The following is a 23,728-nucleotide window of genomic DNA, read 5'->3' as shown; positions in this document are numbered from 1 at the left end:
TTGTTCGGTTTTGTTTTATTCCGGTGACCGACAGAACGAGGTTCGTGTTAACCTTATTTGTCGAACATAAATTCAATATGCTGATTCTGTTTCTCTAATCGGATTTTGCAATTGATTCGATCGAATAACGTTCGATTCGATGCCAGTAGATAATTTTCCAACAAAAAAAAAAGAGAAATCAAAGTTTACATTCCTTCAACAAACTATTATTAGTCTAATGGAAGCTGAGTTAAAAATATCATGAGGGATAAAAATAGAGAACTTTTTTGGTTTAAATAAATTATGTTTGATGAATTATGGTAAATGATATTTGAATAGAATTTCATTAGCCATATGATGCACCTATTTCTAATTTTAGATGTGAGACGAAAATTCTCATATATTGCGCGTCATAGTTTTAACTTCTTTTTACAATATATACAGCAATAAAATATCTATGCATTTTTCTATAAATTCTATAAATTACCTTGTATTGCATGGCAATTAACATATTACGCGTCGATTACTGTTATGCATCAAAACATCCTTTTCTTGCGTTAAGTTTTCTTTTAGTTAACTCTTTTCTTTTTATGTAATCTTTAAATTATAATATTATGAACATAAAGAATATCTATTATATTATGATCTATTTATATACTTATAATTATTTGATACATAAAATTAAATTTTATTATGATTTTTGTCACAAATTGTAGATCGTCTAAAATTTAAATTTAATAAAAATTTAAATTTCTTACATTAATAGCAATTGATTCTGCATGTGACTAAAAATAAATAAATAATAAATAATATGATTTTTATATCTTAATATAAATTTAAAGATTTTAAAGAAATAAAAAAAAAATTTGTTGTTTTTTTTGTATCGTCAGTAATATCATGGAATGCAAGATATGGCTGCAAAAGTGCGCTAATAGCACGTTCTTGATATATTTCAATTCACATTTTTGTTGATATGTGTACATATATGTATCTATATAGAATTAAAAATTAAAATTGTAAAATTTGATTTTGCAAAAAGCGTAAGGCCGGGTCTACAACAGATAATTTAAGCCTTAAGCCTTAAGAGATTGACCAATCACAGTCAAGTATGAAGAGAATACTCGACTATGATTAGTGATTTCTTAAGTCTTAGGACTTAAATTACCTATTGTAGATCGGGAGTAATGAAACAATCGAAGATGTCATAGATCCAAGTAATTATCATAACGAAAAATTTTATTATATATCAATCGTTTAATTAAATGTAAATTAAAATACTTTTGTAATTTAATATTTCACATGTAGTGTATATCATAATATATTTCGTATTTCGGCAAAAAATTATCAATAGCATAGCGTTCGGCCTTGACGGCGTACACAGTATCGTTCTATTGTTTATGTATCACGGCTTTCCTTATCATTCACACAACGACATTCGAGCAGTAAAGTACTGGTGCGAGACGCTTCGTATATTAACGAATTTTGTTTCTAAACGCGATCGCGACTAGTATCGAAACATAATTTGATATAATTACTAATAATTAAAAATAAATTAACTTATGATTAACGTCATGAAATGTATCGCAACGATAAATCTTTATCGAATTGCAATCATTAATTACTGTGAATAAAAATTGAAAAAGGAAATATAAGGAGGAACGGGGGGACATAATAAGGGGGAACATATAAAGGAGGATAAAGAAATTAATTTTATTATGATCTTTCGATTATTGATGCTTATTATAATAATTTCTCTAACGATACTTATTAGAATTAAATAAATTTCGACCAATGCTTTAAATTTTCTTAATCGGCAATCACTCATAGAATATTTCAACGACGAATTATAACAATAATATAGTATAAATCGGCCTTGGCGATATAAACAGTACCGCGGTAATGTTTATGACTTACGATCGTTCGCTTAGTGACTCTCGAGCAATGAGGTAGTGATGTGAGGCGTTCTATATATTATCAAATTCTTTCTCTAATCACAATTGCAAGTGCAACGAAGAACTTTTCGTGAATGAGTATAAGGGCAACGAGGAATTCAAATGAATGCAACGAGGATTGGAGTGCCACGAGGACAAAGTGAAACAACAGAAAAAAAGAATGTCTTGGAAATGAATGGATCAATAAGGTATATTATTTATTATATTGTTACGTTGCCGCATTCTCTCTGGATGTATTCACCTATTGAATTCTTTCGGGGGGGAAGTCTGTCGACGGAAGAAGATTATTTCCGCGCGCGTTGTCAAGATGTTGTTAAACAACGACTCTCAGAGAGTCTGAGCTCAGCTGTCACGTTGTGCGTACGCGCGTCTTATGTACTATATTACAAAATAAATTATGTATTATATTATATATAAAATTATATATAATATAACCCTCCCATAGGGTACACCTTGTCGTGGTGGGAGGGCTTAGTACTTGGATGATGTCTTGAGGTTTATCATAAATTTTTCTATTTATGATCAATCTTGAGGTGCCTGAATGGGAAGCTAAGTACCCTTTTGCGTCGTCGGTGCCGTCAACGTGCCGCGGATGACAAACGCTTCGTCAACGCGTCGCGTTTTCGCGTTGTAATAATCTCGCGTCATCGCGTTTTCGCGAAACTTTTGGACTTTTTCATATAAAATCCCAATTTCATTTATTGTCACGAGTCTCTACTTCCGATGCCAATTAACTGGGATGTTCGAGATGAATTACATTTTCCTCTATTTCCGTCAATCGTTTTGTCTTTTTTCCGGTTTCTTAATTCTTGCTCATTGTATCGTTGCATTCCCGATCTATATTGACTCGAAGCTGATTCTCGTAAGTGAAATGGGATTTTCGCTCGTATCGAAACCGGGAGTGCCGTTAAAAGTATATATATATTAAATATATACACCGCGCAACCAAATTTTTAATTTCGTACCGAAATAGTGCGGGAGTGCCGTTCAGTATCGCGCGTAAAATAACGAAAATAGCGATATAAAAATATCGCTCGTGAGTGTGGGAGTGTTGTTAAAAGTATCGCGCGTCTAAGACGATTGTGAGAGGTGGAGGAGGCCTAGGAGAGGCATCGGGCTCTGGCAGAGCAACCTTCTGGTAAGCAATTTATTAATTTGTAATTATATATTAAATATTAAATATATTTGTTATAATTTAAATTAAATTAATCGCATAATTTGATTTTTTATTTATATGATTTAAATAAGAGAGGATTGAAGAACATTTTTACAAAACTGTAATCTTGTAAAGATATAAGCTTTTATAAAGTTATTAGAGAATTGTTATAATAATATTCATTTTTCAAAATGTATGGAATTATTTTATAAATCTGCTTATTATTATATCGAGTATAAAATTCAATGCGTACAATAGTAATTTTTTGAAATATTAATCATTTTAAATGCTATTACAATTTGGATTTTTTATTTGTATGTTATAGATCGACGCAGCAACCATGAGGATCTGAGAGGAGGAGCAGGCCTAGGAGAGGCATCCTGCATCAGCGGAACAACCTGATGGTAAATATTATTATTAATTATTGTATTTAAATCGCATACACATATCAATTTGATTTATTTATTTGAATAATATAAACAAAAATAATTAAAAAACTTTTTCTAAAAATCCTTTGTATAGAAGTTTCTACTTAAAAATTAACTACTTATAAAATTATTTCATATTTATACATTATATTTATTTTAAATTATACGCATAAATTTCACACAATGCGTACAATAATATTTATTTAAAATATTAATTTTTTTAAGCACTGTTATAATTTAGATTTTATATTTGTATGTTACAGACAACGTAGCTTCAATATTCAACTCCGCTGTTGCGCATCAGTGCCGGTGAGTGATGAACTTTTGTTTTTAAGCAATGGATTTGTAAATGCATGTAGATAAATCCATTGCTTCTAACTCTCGGGCGGCGGGAAAATCGCATGTACGAATTTTGATTTCAGTTTTATATAAAAAAATTTCTTTTAAATGTATTTATGTCTCAAAATAAAACTTTATATTAAACTTTTTATATTTTTAAAATTTTGATTAAAAGAGATACCATTCTTTTTAAAAAGAGATGTGAGTTTTAATGTTAGATATTTTTAATAACCTGCTGACCGAGAGTTAAAATGCATGCTAATTATATTCTATATATGCATGATAGTTTATATTTTGCTATTTGACATTTATATGACGTTAATTGTGCGCTACAAAACGATCTACAAAACGATCGTAACATTATTCAATTGTAAACAAATTAATGAAAATTACCGGATAATTAATCGGCAATAAGAAATTATTCTCCTTACTTGATTCTTGACTTATAGAAGTCAGAATGAATTTGGCCAGAAATAAAAATTTAACTGGCTTGAAAAATACATGATCAATATTGATCAGAAAATATGTCGCACGGTGAGAGTACCTTAAATCTCGACTATCACGAGTTCGTGATTAGGGCATTAGGACTCTTCAAATTTTTTTTGTCTCAATTAAGGCTTCCCAAATCTCGTCCGCAAAATCGCCAATTTTTACTGGCATAAGCCAGGTAGGTCGGCTGGGATTAGGATTGTTAGGGCTGTTAGGGTCGTTAGGACTGTTTGGACTGTTAGAATTGTTAGGGTTATTAGGACTATTAGGACTATTAGGTTGGAACTATTAGAAAAAAAGAATATTTTATTTTCAGGGATATTTTAACACACATTTTATATAAAATTGTGTATAAATATATTACATATAAATAATTATATAAAAAAGATACTAATTATACAAGATAAAGATAATAAAGTAAAAATCAAAAATTTAACTCATGAAAAATATAAAAAATGTAACTTAAATATTTAAAATACTTAAAATATATAAAATTTAAGTTGCATTTTATTGTACGTATATATGTGTTTAATATCTAACATTTTATCTTGTAATTAAAACTTATATTTTATAAAAAGTTATGTAAAGTCCATTCAGTTTTGTGAATGTTATTAGTATGTTAGTAGTAGTTTTATACCTCGATAATATTGAAAAAGAGTAATTTAAATTAAATAATTTTTAATATCTTTTTATCTTTTACAATTTAGTATTTTTTTATCTTTTTTCAATTTATTTGAATTCATTGATAAATTTAAATAGTAAAATTTTTTAGTTTTTTATATTGAGAATTATTGATACTGATAACATCAATTATTAAACTTTACATAAAAATTGTAATTATATTATTTTTATTTTCTATTATTTTTTATGCAATTATATATATAAATTGTTATTGTGTTATATATTGTATTATATAAATTTTTATAAGTTATTGTAAACGCAAAATTAAAAGAATACGTACAATAATATAAAATTCATTGAATTAATATATTAGATATATATTTGATATGTAATTGTGAAATTATTAAAATGTTGGATTTTCTTTTTATAGATTATTAATAAATTCGAGAATTTTTTTTTTATTTAAAAATCGTAATCGTAAATATCATCAAAAAATTCTTTTACATCATATAAATATTATTAAATAAGAGATTCGAAGTTAATCAAGGATTAAATATTAACTTCTTACTCGTAAAATTTGTCAATCGCGCTTTTCAAAAATACGAGTACATTCGAAAATAAAATATTACAAAAAGTCAAATAACATCGGTCATGCGCAGAAAAAGCTATAAAAGAAAACTATTTTTTTGATTATCTTTTTTGATTAGTAGATATATTTCACGAATTTCACACGTTAAATTGATCGATTTTATAATAAAGTATATACAAATTTGCGTTCTTTCTATTCGTTTTTTGATATGATCACTGCCTTGGCGAAGAAATCTTATCGCTATCTTTCATGTCAGGTGGACGCTAGCAAATGCGCGGTTCATACAGGCGGAGAGTTGAAACGATCTTCATTGTGGAGAGTTATTTTATTATTTCTTGTCGGTTTTTGTAAAATCTATTCGCAACGTTTAGTTCGGTGCTTCATTAAAAATTGGAAGTTCTCATTACAGAATTGAAATTTAACTCAGATTTGCCTGAAAATGATGTTTTTGGTCGTGATTTAATGACATTCAACATGCATTGTTTGAAATCGAATTACAAAAAATTCATTAAGTATTTTAAGAGAAGATATATTTTCTTCTTCTTATTAGGAATGTTTTTCCACTATCCGTATTAATATCTATATAATAATTATATTTCTATTATCTTAATGATGAAAATACTTAATAATAAAATGGATATAATAGATAAATTTTATTTTTTCAAATAAATTTAAAACAGTAAGTTCTTGCAGACTTTTTTGATAAAAATTATGGTTACAAACAGGTATATTTGTTAATTCTGAATTAATTTAATTTCTGGTCTCTTTTAAGAAACCATTTGCAGGCACTGGTTGTTCCACCATTTCACCATATTATCATTAATTTATATTAAGATAAGTGTATATGCAATGTAATATAATATATGTGCGTAAATTTTAATACATTTGAACAACTCTCTTTTTTATTATAATCTTAATATTATATGTTATTAAAGTATGAACATAACATAAAATATGTGAATAATTAAAATATTCGAGACAAATCGAATGGGTACTCTGATATCAATAAGATGTTTGCAAATTATTGAAATATTAGAGAGATTAATAGATTAAGATTAGACAGAAAAATTAATTGATTGAATAATGATAATTTTTCATTTAATATTACTAATTGAATTTTTTTAATCTTGCTGTTATCAGGTTTGATTTGTCTCGAGCATATTTGGTACCCTAAAATTAATTATATTCACATATTTAATCAAGCAACGATAAAAGCGCATATATTTTATTTTCGTTAAATATACTCGATTGTAACCACATGTACGAAAATCGCACGTTATATCCATATTTTAATACAAAAAGATATTTTTTAAAGTGGAAAAGCATGTATTTTTACGCAAATTTTAATCTCATATGTTGAAAATGATGACGATGGTAACAGTCATTAATTCGCTATCAAAATCATTGTTATCGAAAGCAGTCAGAAGAATCGGGAATTCGTTCCTTCTTGTAGCGGGATTTCTGACGTTTAATGAATCACTTAACTTTCTTTTGTGGATCGATACCACAAAACTCGAAATAGAAATAAGACAAATTGAGATCGCTTTCCATTTTTAAAATCGTTCTTCTCTCTGTCAGATATTAACCAGTGTATCACTCGACAGATGGATCTTGATCTGGTCTAATCGTTGGGCCAGTTATCCTCCGTTGAACGTGGCGATAACGCAATTATTTTATTTTTTTATCTAATTATAACGTTATTTTATCCTATTTGCAACTGTCCACAAAACAAAATATATATCTTATTTTTGACTGCAAAATTTTTACATGAAATGGAGCATTTAAAAAAATCGAGTATTAGATTCTGTATCCGTGTTTGATTGTTCATATTACAATTGTTCACATTATAATTGGAATTATAAAATGCATTTTTAATGTCGCAATATTTTTATTATTAATAAAATGATAATAATTATATTGCGCGCGAAATGATAATAATTATATTGCGTGTGATTATTGTAGAAATTACGTGTATCGTAATTATAATTACCGTCAATTTTTTCATTTATACATTTGCGTGTGCATTCGCGAAATTTAAATCGCGATTTATCTTTCGATTTAATTGTTGAGTAACATCGAAGCTTTATCTACTTTTTCGTGCTGTCGACTATTTTCTTTAGAAAGTTTCACAAAATGCATTAAAATTCCAGATACTCTTTCTTCATTGAAAGAAACATAATCGATTTTAAGAAACATAATCAAAATTTATTAATGATTCTTTTGGTCGCGATAAACTCAACTACGTTTGAGGATTGAGGATGAAAATTTTCTACTATATTTTATTGTACGTATTTTGGACAATTTTGTGTAATATAATATAATAAAATATTTTATATATGCGTTCTATGTAAATATGTAACGATTTTATATATTATGTATCATTTATATTGCGTATCACTTTATGTATCATTCATTATGAATCGCGTTTATTATATATTATGTATTAATATGCATTGTATATATATTTTGAATTTAATTGTATTGTAATATTGTACAACTACATTTATATTTTATATATTGTTATTTTATATATATTGTATTCTATTTCGAGAGGTAAAAAATATCATTAAAATGAAATCATGCTTCAAGTTATGCTGTTAAAAATTATAATGAAACCATGTCAAAATTATTTTTAAGGTCACAATGAGAAGCACTTCCTTGAATAAAAGAAAATAAAAATAAATAAAAATTTAAAAAAATTAAAAAATTAAAAAAATTAAAATTAAAATAATAAAAAATAAAAAATATTCCTCCTCAATGTATCTCCACCTTAACGAAGGCATTCGCCGGGTGAGGAGGTTTGAGTACTCTAATGAACCTGAGAGCTATGCCGGCGGTATCATAGGTCGATATTCATATAGTCCATATTTCTTATATTTAAGATTACCTTAAGTATGATTTTAGATCACATCTTAAAATTCTCAGTGAATAAAGTGGCCATATAACAGTTTCGAACTTTCTGATAATCTTAAATATAAGAACGGACTTTATGAATATCGGCCATAGTTACCGGTAGGGCCACTCATGCCGGACAGGTCGAAGGGAAAGAGTCAGACAAAGAGAGATACAAAAATTATATATTAATATTTTTGAATAAAATAGAAGTAAAAGAGAAAGTAATTGAGAAAATAGAGAATAGAGATTCAGTCATTTTAACATCTTTTAAGAATGCCTGAAAAAAAATAGCCACAGGAAGATCGAAGATACTAAATATGAACATGTCATCCAAGTATTGCATAAAGAAGATGCAAGGTAGATAAATAAATTAAAAGAATTTAATATCGCTCTATATTTTTTATCAGTTGCTAGAAAAGCAAAGTACTTTTAAATAATCCGAGAATAATAAAAGTTTTAACAATTTATTTTGAAAGAGAGAAACTCGCGCTATTAAAATGTCCTCGGAAGAAAATCTCTTATGACGAAATGATACTCTTATCTCGATCATATGTATTATTGATTGTACTTTTATCTTTTCAGAGATATTGTCTTATCTCTACTTATTCTCAACAAATATGTTTTTCCGGATACTTAAATGTAATGTGCCAGGTACATAAGATAATCAAAATAATTACTGATAATCAGACGTGATTATCAATAATCATGTCTGATTATCAGTAATTATTTTAAAATATAAAAATTAAAATAATAACGCGACATTAATCATTAAAAATATATATTAAAGATTTTATTATCTTATTATACTTGGAAAACTAATCAAGTTCTGGTGAAAATTTTATTTCTTACCCATCGTGTAAAAATTAAATAGTATCGAAATAGTATGGAAAGGTGCTAAAGAGACAATAGAAATTTTGAAATATACTCGTAACATTTATTCTCCAATTTATTAACATCTTGTACGTGTGTATATGTGTATGTGTGTATATATCTGTTTGTGTGTGGATGTAACCACGTGTACTTGTAAGCGTGTATGTCACTATTTCCATCGCCTTTGCTGGTTTTTTTTCCTTTAACACTTCGGATAACATTTTAACTTATTGTATTAAGCTGCCCGATAAACGCTCTATTCGATATCGATCGATCGATTATGCGCTGATCGGTAGTCGGGTGGATTTTCGATCGATCTCTAGTAAAAAAAGAGCCATCGACGTCGAACAGAACATTTGTTCGGCTTTCGAGTTTTATTCCGGTGGCCGACAGAACGAGGTCGTGTTAATATTATTTGTCGAACATAAATTCAATATGTTAATTCTCTATTTGTTTTTCTAATTGATTTTTGTAATTAATTGGATCGAGTGACGTTCGATTTGATAATGGCAGCAGATAATATTCTAACGAAAAAAAAAGAGAGAGAAGTCAAAGTTTACATTCCTTCAATAAACTATGAACATATGCAATAAAAAGCTGAGTTAAATATATCGCGAAGGATAAAAAATAAAGAATTTTTTTATTTCAATAAATTATGTTTGATGAATTATGGTGATATTTGGATAGAATTTCATTAGCCATATGATTCACCAATTTCTAATTTTAGATGTAAGACATCGAAAATTGTCATGTATTGCACGTCATAGTTTTAACTTTTTTTACGATATATACGACGATAAAATATATATACATACATATACATTCTTCTATAAATTCTATAAATTATCGTGTATTGTGTGGCAGTTAACATATTACACGTCGATTGCTTTATCAAAACACCCTTTGCGTAAAGTTTTCTTTTAGTTAACTCTATCACTTTCCTATTAATATACATATGTGTGTGTGTTTTTACTACACTCTTAAAAAATACTTTTTTGGGAAAATATATTTTGTAAATATCTTACAGTTTTATCTCTTATAGGAATAATAATTGTTAAATATTTTTGAGTGAAAATGAGAGTTATACTTTTAATTTTAGAATATTTTGCATTTGTTTGTTCAGAGATTAATATATATATTTTATAATTATTAAAATATAAATGTATACGTTAGAGTCAGTATGTTTAAACACATTCTTTCTACAAAAATAGGCCCATCTATATTAAAATACATAGACGTAAAATACATAAATGCACAATAATATTACAATTTAATTCGAAATAAAAAATTAAATATTATTATGTATGATAAATTATTTTTGTTTTTTTTAAATTATTACTTCGACAATCAAGCTTCGAATGATAAAATTCTGTACAAAATTTTAATATTACGTATTTAAACGTTATATACATTTTTTTAAAATGTTTCCTGATTTATTCTTGCATAATAAAAAAATAATTGAATTAAATATTATACTTGTCTTAATTAAATAAAAAACTTTGTAATTAAATAAAAAAATTTTTAAAAATTATAAATATTATTATATAAATATTGTTTGAAATGAAATATATCGCAATCGAGAAATACAGCGAAACGTAATATATATTTATATCTATTTTCGACATCGTCACTCGTGCCAAATTGTATCAAACACACCGTCACCCCGTTGTGTCGGTCGACGAAATATATATCTCTATACCGTTTTTGAGGCCGTTGCTGTACGCTGGTTTTCGTTATCATTTGTCTCGCGCACCCCCGCCAAGCCCACGTCACGTTCTCGCAATTAATACGGTTCGCAATGGAACTATTTACAAAACGAAACACTTAACGACTGTGCCTGCATTTAGTTTATCGCGAGCTAAATTTTCAAGTCGTCGGTTTTTGTTCCTTTTCCTTGTTCTACGATAACGCAATTAATGGGCTTATGTAACACGCGCATCCTCTCATTATCAAGCCGACACGTTCGCACGGATTCTCACATCACCGAATTTCAGAATTGCGGCTTCTGAGGGACCCTTCTTGAGTTCTAGATTAGTGATTTAACTGAAATTTCGTTTCTAGAAAATGGTGCACGTTTCAAAGACGCACGTTTGCATTTCGCTAACTATAAAACTAAATTTAAAAGCGTCGAATCGTTATGTCTCCTTTGTTTCATGTTCATTTTCTTGGATGTAATTAGAAAATTTAATAAAATTGATAGATTGAATAATCTTTAACATATATTATTACAATAACATTCTTTAGATAGTTAATGATTCGGCGTGTCTAATTTAAAGAGAAATTTAAGTTTATCCTTTTTTATTTTTCGAAACATTCTACAATACAACATGAAGCGTATAATGTCATGTAAGAAAATTTAAATTATTTTTCCGAACAATATATTTACAGTGGTTGAAAAATGCCTCTTTATCATTTTATATTTACATTTGCCCTAAATTAGCGTTACAAACGTGCGTCTCGTGCACCTATGTGAGAATAGTGAACGCTTAAATGTAATCAGATACAAGTCGCAAAGATAGAGTTTTGTTTTTGTAATAATGGGTAGAACATACTTTTTGGAAGGAATGAAATGAAAAACTTCAGACAAGGCTGTTACATGTTTCGCTAAAGAATGGCGAAAGAAGACGCATCTGACCAAGTTTAAACCTGAAGAGATTTATAATAGATAAAAAATATGAATTTTCGTGTACATATACAAAATGTAGCAGAAAGGATATAGTATTTTTTCCACAAAAATTGAAAAAATTGCCAAAGCTTTAATTTATATTATCTGTATTATATATACAGGGTGATTCATTTATACATTATTCATTCACTATTATTATATTATTCATTCACTATTAAGTTATTTAAAACAAATTCTTTGAAGGTGGACATGAATAGTAAAAAAGCTGTTAAAGAGAACACTATATCGTGATAATTCTATTTATGTATAATGATTCACCCAGTATATATCGAAAATTATGTCAATCATGTATATTTGAAACGTAATATTTATTAATATATTGGATTTTAATATTTCTTTCTCACATTATTTAGAATCAACTCATACGCTTCTTATAAATTTATAGAAAGAAAAACGCCGATAAAAAATATATAATTGATATCAGAGTTCAACTCATTAAACTCATTAAGATGATTTTCAAAATATATATAAGCGAATAAAGATATTAATTGAAGAAGACTTTTTGTCAATTTCTATAAAACTTTACTTTGGCACAATCCATATAATAAATGGATCTAACGAAAGAAATATTAAGAATCAATAAAGAAGAGTAACTGTTGATTGATATCACGCAACGAGATCATAGTAAAAATAATAAAATAATTTCTTCTTAAATAATGCTTCGCGAATTAATCACTCGAAACTTAAATAATATTTTTAATAGAGTTCTGAAGAGATAATTCTGATTATTACTTTTGACGATGAACGTTTTTGTCGATATCAATCAACGGGAAAAGAATGCGATATTCTGAAATGAGGAATTCGGGTTGAGAAAAGTACAGTCATGTATATAGAAATGCTTAGTGAGTCTTGACGCGAGTTGTAGTAACGGCTCCTTACTCTTAAAGTATCTAATGTCGAAGAGTAGAAAAATTATAAAAGTACGAAGGTCTATGATCGTTAATATGAGAGAGGTTCCGTGCGACCGCACCACTGCGGTTCTTCTTTTTTCATCTATCTATCTTTAGAAAATATATACGCGTAATGTAAAATACTGTTTTCGAACAAAGCGCTATTCTCTTGAGCCAAAACGATCGATTGAGAGATGTAGTTATTTACCAATAGCAAGTGGCTGAGATTCTCGTTTCGGATAAGTTTAAAAAGGCTTTAAGCAAAGAAAATCTAGAATTTAGACGCAACAGAAGATTTCACGACAATTCTATTATTACGATGCATCTTTCGTCTATTGTAATTACTATTTTCTATTTCCCTTCACTTTCTACTTCGTAAAATTATTTCAAATGTCTCAGTTAAAAAGGTGAAATCGAATCTAAAAAGAAAACGCGTAAACTTTTAGAACGATCAGATTTCCTGGCGACGTCGCGCGGAAACACTCCTAAAAAGGAGTCAATATACGAGGGAAGAGAGATGTTAAGGGAAAGAGTGACCGATGAAAGGATAGTCAGAAGAAAGTGTATATTTTTCTAAACGACGATGGAAGAAGTGCAGCAGAAAGGCACCGAGAGAAGGTTCACGTGGTTGTACGAACGTTGTAGAACGCTAAAAATCAATCGACACACGAACTCCCCGTGTACAGTCTCTAAAAAGTCTCTCGCATACTCTCTCGCCTCCACCCTGCTCTTTTTTTTATATACATATACACATGCATATATACGTTCCGCCCGCCTAAAGTCGCGCTAAACTATTCGGCACGCACTCACGCACGCATCCACGCACGCATTCATTCGCGCGTATATGTCCGCATGCACGTATCATGTATTCTCGGCTCTTTCTGAATCTTATACTTCAACTAGACACTGTTTGATTGTTACATTTTGGCAATTCGGCAGCACTCGCGAAGTTTTCAAGCTCCTTGTCTCGCGACTACTGGAGCGACATGCTGCACGTCACGCGCCGTTAAAAATTTTGTTCTCTGTTAATGAAAGTCTGATAGCGATTTATACTTTACACTTTGCTTTATACTTTAATCGAGGAATATAATTGCGCAGAAACTAGCCTATTTCAAAGTGAAATTTAACAACTATAGCCAATTCCATGTTAGATATCTTGCATTTTCTCTTGAAAAATTTTCAAGCAAATAGAATAGACAACAAATATGATAATAGAAAATAAATGATAATAATTAGACGATATATATGAAGAGAAATTCTAAAAAAAAAAAAATAATATACATCACAATAGAAAAAACGAACTAATGATGGTCTAATGCAGAAAAGGCGCAAATAAAAAAATCAAATCTTTATTAAAAAATTCTTTAATTAAATGTATTAAATTAAAAGATTTTTTTGAACAAAGATTTTGGTTCTTTTATTTGCGTTGTTGCATTTAGACTCTTATTAATTCGTTTATTCTTATTTTGTTGTAAAGATCAAGATAAATTTTTGTCTAATAATTATCATTATTTCGAAAAAATAATATTTATTCAAAACTTTCAAGAATTTTGATAGAAACTGCATTCGTCAGCGTGTCGGCGTGTAGCAAAGCGCACCTTCCGCGTTAATAATTCTGTTTTATTTTCCTACAGCTGCGTTCGCGAAAACTTCGCCCCCTGTCACTTTCTCGCAACGTCAATCGCAAGCGAATTATTGGCTCTTTGTACGCATATATGTATATATAACAATGATTCAATAAGGCATACGTATCCAATTAAGGACTTCTCCCTATTCGTCATGAAACCTTTATCGATTGTACATGTATCCCTAAAAGTTTGGACGCCTCTTTCTCTCTTTTTCTCACTCTTTCAAGAAACTTTCTTGTAATCTCTTAGGTCCGCAAAAGGTTGACGTTTTCACTTAATGGTCGAGAATAACGGATAGCCGTATATAAATTACTAAAGGGAATTACACGAGTATCTGTAGTCGCCCGAGTATACATTCTCTCGTGCTTCTTGCGTTAGCGGTTTGTTGGATTCATACCTCCGGGGCAAAGTTTGGAACGCAGCCAATGTAATATAAAGTCTCTTCTTCGCGTAGACGACGTTAGAGTCTCGCTCCCCACTGTTTTTCTGTCAATCGGGGAAAGGGATTTTTTTTTTCGCCGTCGTAAAACGCACGATCGTATATGTACACCTATCTAAAAGTAACGTTCGCAGAGCACTGCGTGCGTCGGCACCTCTGTTACATTATAATATATACCTCTTCATTTTATCCCCATTTTTATTATATAATAACTTGTCGGTTCGTCTCTTATTCATCTACTATACAAACTTCTGGCTAGAACAACGGTAGATAGTCCTCATGCGCTCGTTTTGCTTTTACGTAAATGTGTTTTACTGTATATTTTTTTCTGCTCTTATTTTTATTCATTTATCTCATCATGTGCCTGGAGGGGTTTCGCCGGCAGTGATATTAGCTTCCGCGGTAAAGTCTCCGGGATGATAGAGATAGAGGGATATTACGGGCCCCCTTTGATTAAACTACATTTTGTCTTCTTACCGAAAATAGACGCATATAAATTGCTCTCATCAACGATAAATTTCTCCCCATTATTATTTCCCTCTACCCTCTTTCTTTGTTTTCTTTACATCGTCCTAAAATCTTGATAAATTCGATTTTCTACCCCCAGCGAGTTTTTCGTTAGCTAATATCACTGAATTGACAGATGCGAAGAACGAAAACAATTTTCTATATAGTTCTCCTCAGAGATAATAAGTTTCTCCCTAAGTTTTTCTTTAAGATGAGATATATTACAGGCCTGATTACGGGGTATTTCTGCGTAAATATCCAATCGCTCGATATTCTAGCTCGATAGTAATTTGCTAAACAAACTTTGCACGGTGCAACTGATAAATAAAATAGAAATCTTTCCCTGTGACCGATGATTATCCTGTTTCCGGTTCCCCTCCATCGAGCACGGTTTATCTATCGTACGCAAGAGGGTTATAGACACGTACACGTACACCCAAAACCTTACAGAGCTTACAAGATTACACGAAATAGAAATACGTTTTGTTTTTCCACGTATTAGGGAGACGTCGGACGCGAAACCGGCGAATCGGCGATTTCCCGCCCGGAAAATTGCGGCATTGAAGATCGATTCGGCGATTTTGCGTCCGAACGAGAGCGCGTGTCGTTTCCGTTTTTCACGCTTCCCCTCCCCTACGTTTCTCACTCTTTCGTTTGCTCTCGCGTCGTTGACAATAGCATATTACACTGCCGTACAATCGAGTGTCACGCGCACGCATTATTATTGTTTTCGCGAGAAGCATCACGATCAGTCCAACGAGAGCTTGATTATCGTCGCGCTTGTATAAAAATAATTCCCTATCTCCCCCGCGACATCGTCGATCGGTGCCCCCTCGTCGCGGTTCCTTCGACTGTCTCCTGAGTTTCTCGGCTTCACGCTGATCGATTGGAACACGAGATTCTCCGCTCATTTCTCGGATTTTTTTTTGTGCGATATATATAATAAATCACCCTGCGTTCCTTGCGAATCCCAGATTCGGTTGCTCGAAAATCTTGCGATTTCTCTTGATCGGCATCGCGGGCGCCAATTGGGACGCCAATGGAATGTCCAAGCGAGGAAGTGCATTTGCTTGCTTTCGTTGTTAAATGAATCACGAATGTGCGTGTCTTGAGGGATGCTTGTACGAAGAGATGCGGCTGAGGAAAATAACGGAGCTGCTTGATTTTCTTCGAGACAAATGAGATCGCGATAAAGTATGATTCCAGATAAATCTGCGCGTCGCGATGCTGGTGGCTACGGGTCTACATAATTAAACTGAAATGTCAGATAAATCCGCCATTGTACGTATTGTTTGCCAACTTATCTTGGAAAGTAGACGGGCGTCTAAAATACGTCGATAGATAAAATCTTAGGTAGATTTTGCGAGCGTCTTCTTGCGGGTTCTTGAGACGGGCGTTTCTTTGGAATCGGCGAATAATCTGACCCGAGTTCAGATCGGTTGCAACGGAGAGTGTATACTATACTGTCGACGTGAAATTCGTTTCGATCCAGACCGCCTTAAGATGGGTTTGCTCCGGTTCCGGCTATGACCCTCGTCGCCGTAATATCGAAAATCTCCGATATTTCCCCGCGTTCGAGCAAAAATGCTTCTCGTTCTTTCACATGTTTCATCCGTTTTATGTTCCTCTTCTCCGTTCTTCGTCCATCATCGGTTAACTTTCTTGCTTCTTCTTTATTGCATTTTTTTAACGATATCTAATAGTATAATGCTTGTTTTTTAATTTTGTTGCATCAGAAATTTTTGAAACAATTTAATATCGACGATCGCTGCGTTATAGTTGAAACCTTCTACGGTAAATTCCACGTTTGAAATATATTTAATGACGAAAAGAACCAAAGAGAGAGATTACTGTGATATGAGTGGGCGGTTAAAGAATCGGATGATTAACGTTTTTGGGCAAATGATTTCCTCGGATATCGACATTCTGGATTTAGCTCCGTGCCTCGGTAAAAACAGGTCGAAGGACATGCTCACTACGAAAAACGCATTCTAAAAGAGCGTTTCTTGGGACCATATTGGCGGGATTGATGACAATGGCGCTGGTGGTGGTCTATGCTTCAGCTCGATCGGTGGTGAACACGGTGGAGATCCCATGCTACTCTGACTGCTACTGGTCGTCGTTGAGGCTGGTTGCGCCCTGTCATAGAAATTTATTAATTAATGAAAGAAGAATGAAGAGAGAAAGTTCTTTGTTATAAAATTACAGAAGAAAAAAAGAGAAATTTAAAGTCAGAACTAAAATGAATCGAAATAATCTCTTATAATTATTGAAAAAATAAAAAAGACTCATTTGACATTTAAATCACAGAAGAAAAGAGAGAAGAGGGTTTACAACTAAATAGAAACTAGAGCGGATTAAAATTGTGATTATTGATATTTATAAGAATTTGTTATCAATTATCAATAGCGAAGTTAGATTTCTTTTCCGTAAATTTGGAGGAAGAGAGAAATATTTTTTTTTACAAAGTCATCCTATAATATATAGGATATAGGATATAATATATAGGATGACTTTGTAAAAAAAAATATTTCTCTCTTCCTTTGAAAATTCGCAAGTGAGAATTTACCTGGAGGTTTCGACGGCGGCACTGATGGTCAAACATTCTTGGCAGGGTTTGCTACCGGCCCGTCGCCTGGGCACGCAGCCCGTGCATCCGTCCCACTTGTCGAGGGTTCGCTTTTTCTTAGAAGGCACCCGCAGGAAACGTCGACAGCTTGGCCCGGGCGCGTCCGAATCCGTGGAGAAACCCGAGACCTCGTCCTCCGTGTCGACGCACTGCTCCTCGTCCTCGTTTTTGAGGAACACGGAATCAGAGCCGAGCGATCTGGAGTCCGGATCGGGCGGGTCCACGCTGCCCATCGATGCCAACGGCGCCCGTCTGCCCGATGACCCCGCCATAAGGTTGCCGACCGCACCGGCATAAAGACCGACTTCGCTACCGCACGGCGATAAATCCGGAGTTGGCTGTATTACCTGATCATAATGCAAGTTCTCGATCAATTTCAGGCTTGTCAAAATAATTTCTTACATAAATAATTAACGCAGACGGATATCGTAACATTTTTAACTGCGCTTAAGCTTATATTTGAGAAAGAGATGGTAAATTTATTATCGTTACGATAGAATTGCAACGATAGCTAATCGAATTACGTTAGCAAGCTATAAAAATAATAAAAGAATAGACCAAGAAGGGAGATCAAATGAAGAATGCAATTTATTTTTCAATATCCGCGATCGAGAAAAGGATCGTCGTTCCTTTCCCGGAAAAAAAGCTAAGATCATCTCGAAAGAATCAAATATATGCGATTGCGAATACCAAGTCTACCTGAATATCGATGGGGTAATATAAGTCCCATGGTTCATCGTAGGTTGCGTGACGCGGGAAGGATGGAGGTGGCGGAAGGCACGGCATTACCATGGCTGAACCCCTTCGTTCCAGATAACTACTTCCAGTGCTGCTACAGGTGACCGAGCTACATCTTCTGTGATCGACGGGGAGAGCCAACCTCGGTTGTCTGATTGGCGGTGCCAACAGGGCGTCGTATCCACCTCCGACCGAAGCGAAGCGAGGCGCCACCACGGGTGAATGAGACTGGTTTATCTGGTTTAAACAGAGTTTCTATTATCCGATTTCACAAAAGGACGAATTAGCAGTCAATTACACACAAATTACAAGAATATCTTGAATTTTAGATAGAGAAAGAGAGAAGGAAAGAGAGAGAAAGAAAGAAAGAGAACGCGTTCCATTTAATAGATCGGCGATATATTTCTTGATTATTTCCATAATATTTAATATATATTTAAGCTATCATAGAATATATAGCTATATTAAGCTATATTATATATACCTCGACGCACAACGACCTTCTTGGACCGCGACCCGGTCTGGGTGGTAACCTGGCGATTGCCTCGAGAGCGGCAGCGAGTGCTCGTTCCTCGGCTTCGGCTTCGGCGACCGCTGCTGCCGCCGCCGCGGTTAATGCCGGGTCCTCCAGTTGTTTGCTCGCTTTGCACCTGATAAATATAAAAATTATATTTTCAATCAAATTACATTTTAATATTAATAATATCGAGAATGTACTACATTTCTTGTCCATAATAATTTATCATAAAATTCATAAAGTTAAAGGCTCCCAAAATTAACAAATTAAAATGAATTTAAGAGGCCATAAAGAGTCAACGCAGTTGTAGGGCGTGAAAAAAATTTTTTCCAAGGAAACAGTCAATTCATAAAGAAGAAAGATCGGTTGAATTGACTGTTTTCCTGGAAAAATTTGTTTCACGCCCTACAACTGCATTGGCTCTTTATGGCCTCTTAAATTCATTTTAATTTATAATAATTTATTTATTTTAAACAAAAATATTAAGAAATATATTATTTGATATTTTTTGAACTACCCGCTTTCTAAAAAAGAAGCGACTTTTTTACGAATCGCATTTTACATCGATAAATAGATAACAATAAATAAAATAGATAAAATCAATAATTAAATAGAACATTTCTTAATTTTAGATGAACAGTATCTTTTTTATTTGATAACATGTATAATCGTTAAATATTAAAGCTACAAAGATATATCAGCATAATATTAAAGTTAAAAATACATCAATTACATCATATAAAGTTAAAAATACATCAATTACAAGCATATACGTGTAAAAAAAAATAACTTTTCTCAGTTTGATATTTTTGGGAATAATTTATTTTTTAAATTAATCACTCAATTATCGCGTAAATTAAGGTAGAACAAAAGCTATTATTTGCGACTGGGATCACGCTTGCGAAATGTTGAGATTAATAATCACCTGCTCTTGTAAACTACCAGTATCACCATTAAACTGAAGAAGCCGCCGAGGGTCGCGGCGATCCGTACCCCCGTCATGACATCGTACGTTTTGTAGAATTCGATTTTGAGCTGTTCGCGCTCGCTCAGAGTCGGCGTTGCATCTGGCAGGAACGTCGTCGGATCTGTCGTCGTCGTCCCTGTCACGTTGCTGCCGACACTCCCCATTCCTGCAGATCAAACAGATTCACTTACGTTACTTACGCACGAATGAACAGCATACGCACGTTTTGCGGACTGGAAGTGAATACTGATTGTCTGGAAATTATGTTTGAGACGAATGCGCGACGTCTGTAAATTGTCTGCGAACATTTTCGAAAAGACAAGCTCTTCAATTTTAAAGTTTGCAAGAATCCTCCCGTAAAGTGAGTCTGCGTTTTGCGAAAATGAAGCATAGCGGATGAATGATCTGGTCTTTTTCATCTGTTTTGCTTTTCAATTTAATTGTAAACTGGCGGCGATGACGAAGGAAAACAAAATGTTGAATGAAACAGGCATGAATAAAGGAAACTGAACTTTTGAATATTTTCGGGAGGGTAAACGCATGAACCGTAAATCACAACGAGAATTTTTGTTTACCGAACTGTGTCGGCCAATGTACTCTGGCTGGGCTCGAAAATGGACTGACGGCGCTGAATTTCCTGGAACAGAACGAAGGCGCGCCGTCAAAAGGGATGCTTTTGGCAAATTCACCCAGCAGGATTTTGCATTGTTTCAAAAAATAAAAAGGAGGCAAGATCAGGCGCGAGGAAAATTTATGTAGAAAGAAGACCGGGAAAGAGAGGAAGAGAAAGAGTTTAAAGAAAAAGGAGGAGAATCGCACAAGCATTGAGCAGTCGACGGAGAAGATGAGAGAATGATACACATTGCTCTCTTTCCCTCTTCTTCTCTCTCTCTCTCTCTCTCTCTCTCTCTCTCTTTCTCTCGTTGAGCTTGGCCGGCCAGCATTATGTACGTGGAGACGGTTGTAGGTTCATGTATTGATTCTAGCCTACCGATTCTAGCCTTCGCAAGCCCTACCTCCAATGGTTAGAAATAATGATGCGGCAGCTGAACGAATTTATTAAGCCTAAAATTTGTTATCGTTTATATCATCCAACTTCTTGGTAGCTTAAAATTATAGCTCGAGATATATCTAAATTGAATACTGTTTGCGGGTGGGAACAATTAAAAAAGATTTAAGATAAAGATTAACGTTTCAAAGCGTAATTTATCTCTTCGTTGTTGGAACGCGACGCCGTCTGTCGTTTGCGAAACGATTATCATAAATATATAATATGGAAAGCTAGAGAGTCATTTTCTAAAATAGATGGAATTTCTTTTAATAAGAACGAGAGAATGGTTGTTTCTTGATGCAATTGCTTTCAATTTTCGCGATCGTCGAGTCGCAAACTCGGGCAAGACAGGTTTTCATTCAAAGAGAACGTAGGGGATGTAATTTAATGACGTAAGAGTGTGCGGTTGAAAGCTCGATAACTTCAATATTTCAAATCACATGGAGAAATATCATTCAATATTTCAAATTACTCGAAATATCGGGCTTTTAAGACTGAACATTTGGACGGAATTTAATAATAATAAGCGTCTTCGTTTGACTAATGATTTGATAAATAGATAGCAATTGACGGAAGATAACGTCGCTCTTGAAACCTCGCCTCCTTCCATTGATTCAACGTCCTTAATCACTCGCGTTAGGTCGAGTTAGGTCAGACGACAACCTGTGGATGCTCCACGTTCGAGAAGATTGTTCCATGTGCTCTCACCAGCCGTATCCCCGTAAAATTAACGGCGCGGTAAATCCCCTAGGGAGTTTCAACCTACAGAATTCTCGCCACGTAACAAGAGCTATTTACTATTTGCCGCACACAAGACGACCGACAAGGAGGGTTTTACGCAGCGCGACGTGAAATTACAGCCGCGACATTATTTCCTTTAAAATTTCCTGTAACTAGTACATTTTCTCTGTATCTCTCTTGTTATTACATCGCTTGTTAATAATTGTCGCTCGATATATCAGGATGTTCCAGTCGAAACGGTTTAACAAGGCACTTTTTATTTATGGATTTTTGGATTGAAATTAATATATTTTTTTAAAAGAAAAAATGTGCCAAAGAATACTTCGCACGCACATTTTTTCCTAATTTTCGATTTTTTGTTGATTAGATATTTCTGCAACTAATTCTAAAAAAAAATACAAATCCTCTTCTTTTATGTGATTAATTTTTAATTTGTGAATTAATCGCGGAGATATTTTTGAACATAAAAAATTGAAAATTTGCGAAATAATTTTATCTGATATTTTCTCATCAAGAAAATGCATCATCAAGAAAAGATCGATATCAAACCGAAATCTAGAGATGAAAAGTTAGGTCAGAGATGTGGAGGGTGAGAAGCATGAGAAGTAAGCACTTTATTATACGAAAATTCATCTCTTGGGGAGGTTCATGCATTTTTCATTATTCTAAAATTAATTTCTTGAAGAGTTCGTGTATTTTACACGCCGCGGGTTCGCGTAGCGGAATAAATTTTTTCGTCCATAATTTGCATTCATAATTGACTTTTTTTTCTCCCTCATTCGGCAAATGGTTACAAAGTTATTTACCCAGGCAATTCTATGCGATGCCACGCGCGAGATTCGACGCTCTTGCATCACACTTTTAATGCCCGCATCGAAGTACATAACGAGCGATTGAGCGATATCGACTTACGCGTTACCCGTTATGCGTTCTCTAACGATCGCGACCTGCATCGTCGAATGAAATTTTGACGGGAATTACCTGGGGTAGATTCTGCGCGCATGTGCTATTACGCGGCATTAAATTTGCGTACAATGCAACCCGAGAGTCTACCAGAATAGCAGAGAGTATAATATGTTAGATGGTTGAGGTATATATACATAACATACATATATATTATAACCAAACGCACGTTTGTACGTACCAGCAAACATACCGAGACCGTTCGTCGTCGCTCAAAGAAAGTAGGCTAATCTGCGCCTTTCGTCCTCCTATCTCCCCTTCTCATCATTTCACATCTTAACGATAGTCGAAGTGATTCGAGTTTGCGGACATTTTCGAGAATCATTTCGTCCGACTTAAAATTCAGCGCTCATCGCGATTACCAGCTTGTTCCACAGTGAAATCGCAGCTTGGGGATGCTTGCTCGAGTTTCATTTTAAAAATCCGGAGAATGTATAAAAGCGTTCCATTTGTGCCTGGCGAGAGAATATTTTCAGATCTTGAATTTAATTAAATAAAATTTGGATAATTATTCTCCGAGACTGAAAATGGGGAAAATTCCAACATTAGAGAAGATTAGATTGCATTGGCAAGGATAATTTTATGTACAATATGCACGGAAATATTGTTTAAATTAAATTAGAAAAAAAAGTAAATTGTTTTATTTTTCTTTAT

The 23,728-nt window shown here is 32.9% G+C and overlaps 1 protein-coding gene across 2 annotated transcripts in view; it reads right to left on the bottom strand.

Annotated features, from left to right (window-relative positions):
* Positions 1-14,316: 14,316 nt before the first annotated feature.
* The window catches only part of LOC105259528, a 69,468-nt gene continuing 60,056 nt past the window's right edge, over positions 14,317-23,728 (bottom strand). For both annotated transcript variants that reach the window (XM_011271511.3, XM_011271512.2), the window contains 5 exons: positions 20,278-20,485; positions 19,320-19,485; positions 18,797-19,072; positions 18,038-18,444; positions 14,317-17,607 (listed from right to left, as the gene is read on the bottom strand). In XM_011271511.3, the coding sequence (XP_011269813.2) occupies positions 17,460-17,607; positions 18,038-18,444; positions 18,797-19,072; positions 19,320-19,485; positions 20,278-20,485 (1,205 nt within the window). In that variant the 3' untranslated portion in view covers positions 14,317-17,459. The remainder of the gene's footprint in view (positions 17,608-18,037; positions 18,445-18,796; positions 19,073-19,319; positions 19,486-20,277; positions 20,486-23,728) is intronic.

The sequence above is a fragment of the Camponotus floridanus genome, unplaced genomic scaffold, assembly GCF_003227725.1.
Source record: "Camponotus floridanus strain SB8 unplaced genomic scaffold, Cflo_v7.5 scaffold31, whole genome shotgun sequence".
Taxonomy (NCBI): Eukaryota; Metazoa; Arthropoda; class Insecta; order Hymenoptera; family Formicidae; genus Camponotus; species Camponotus floridanus.
The sequence above is the reverse complement of the archived record's forward strand: the minus strand, read 5'-3'. Positions and strand labels throughout refer to the sequence as shown.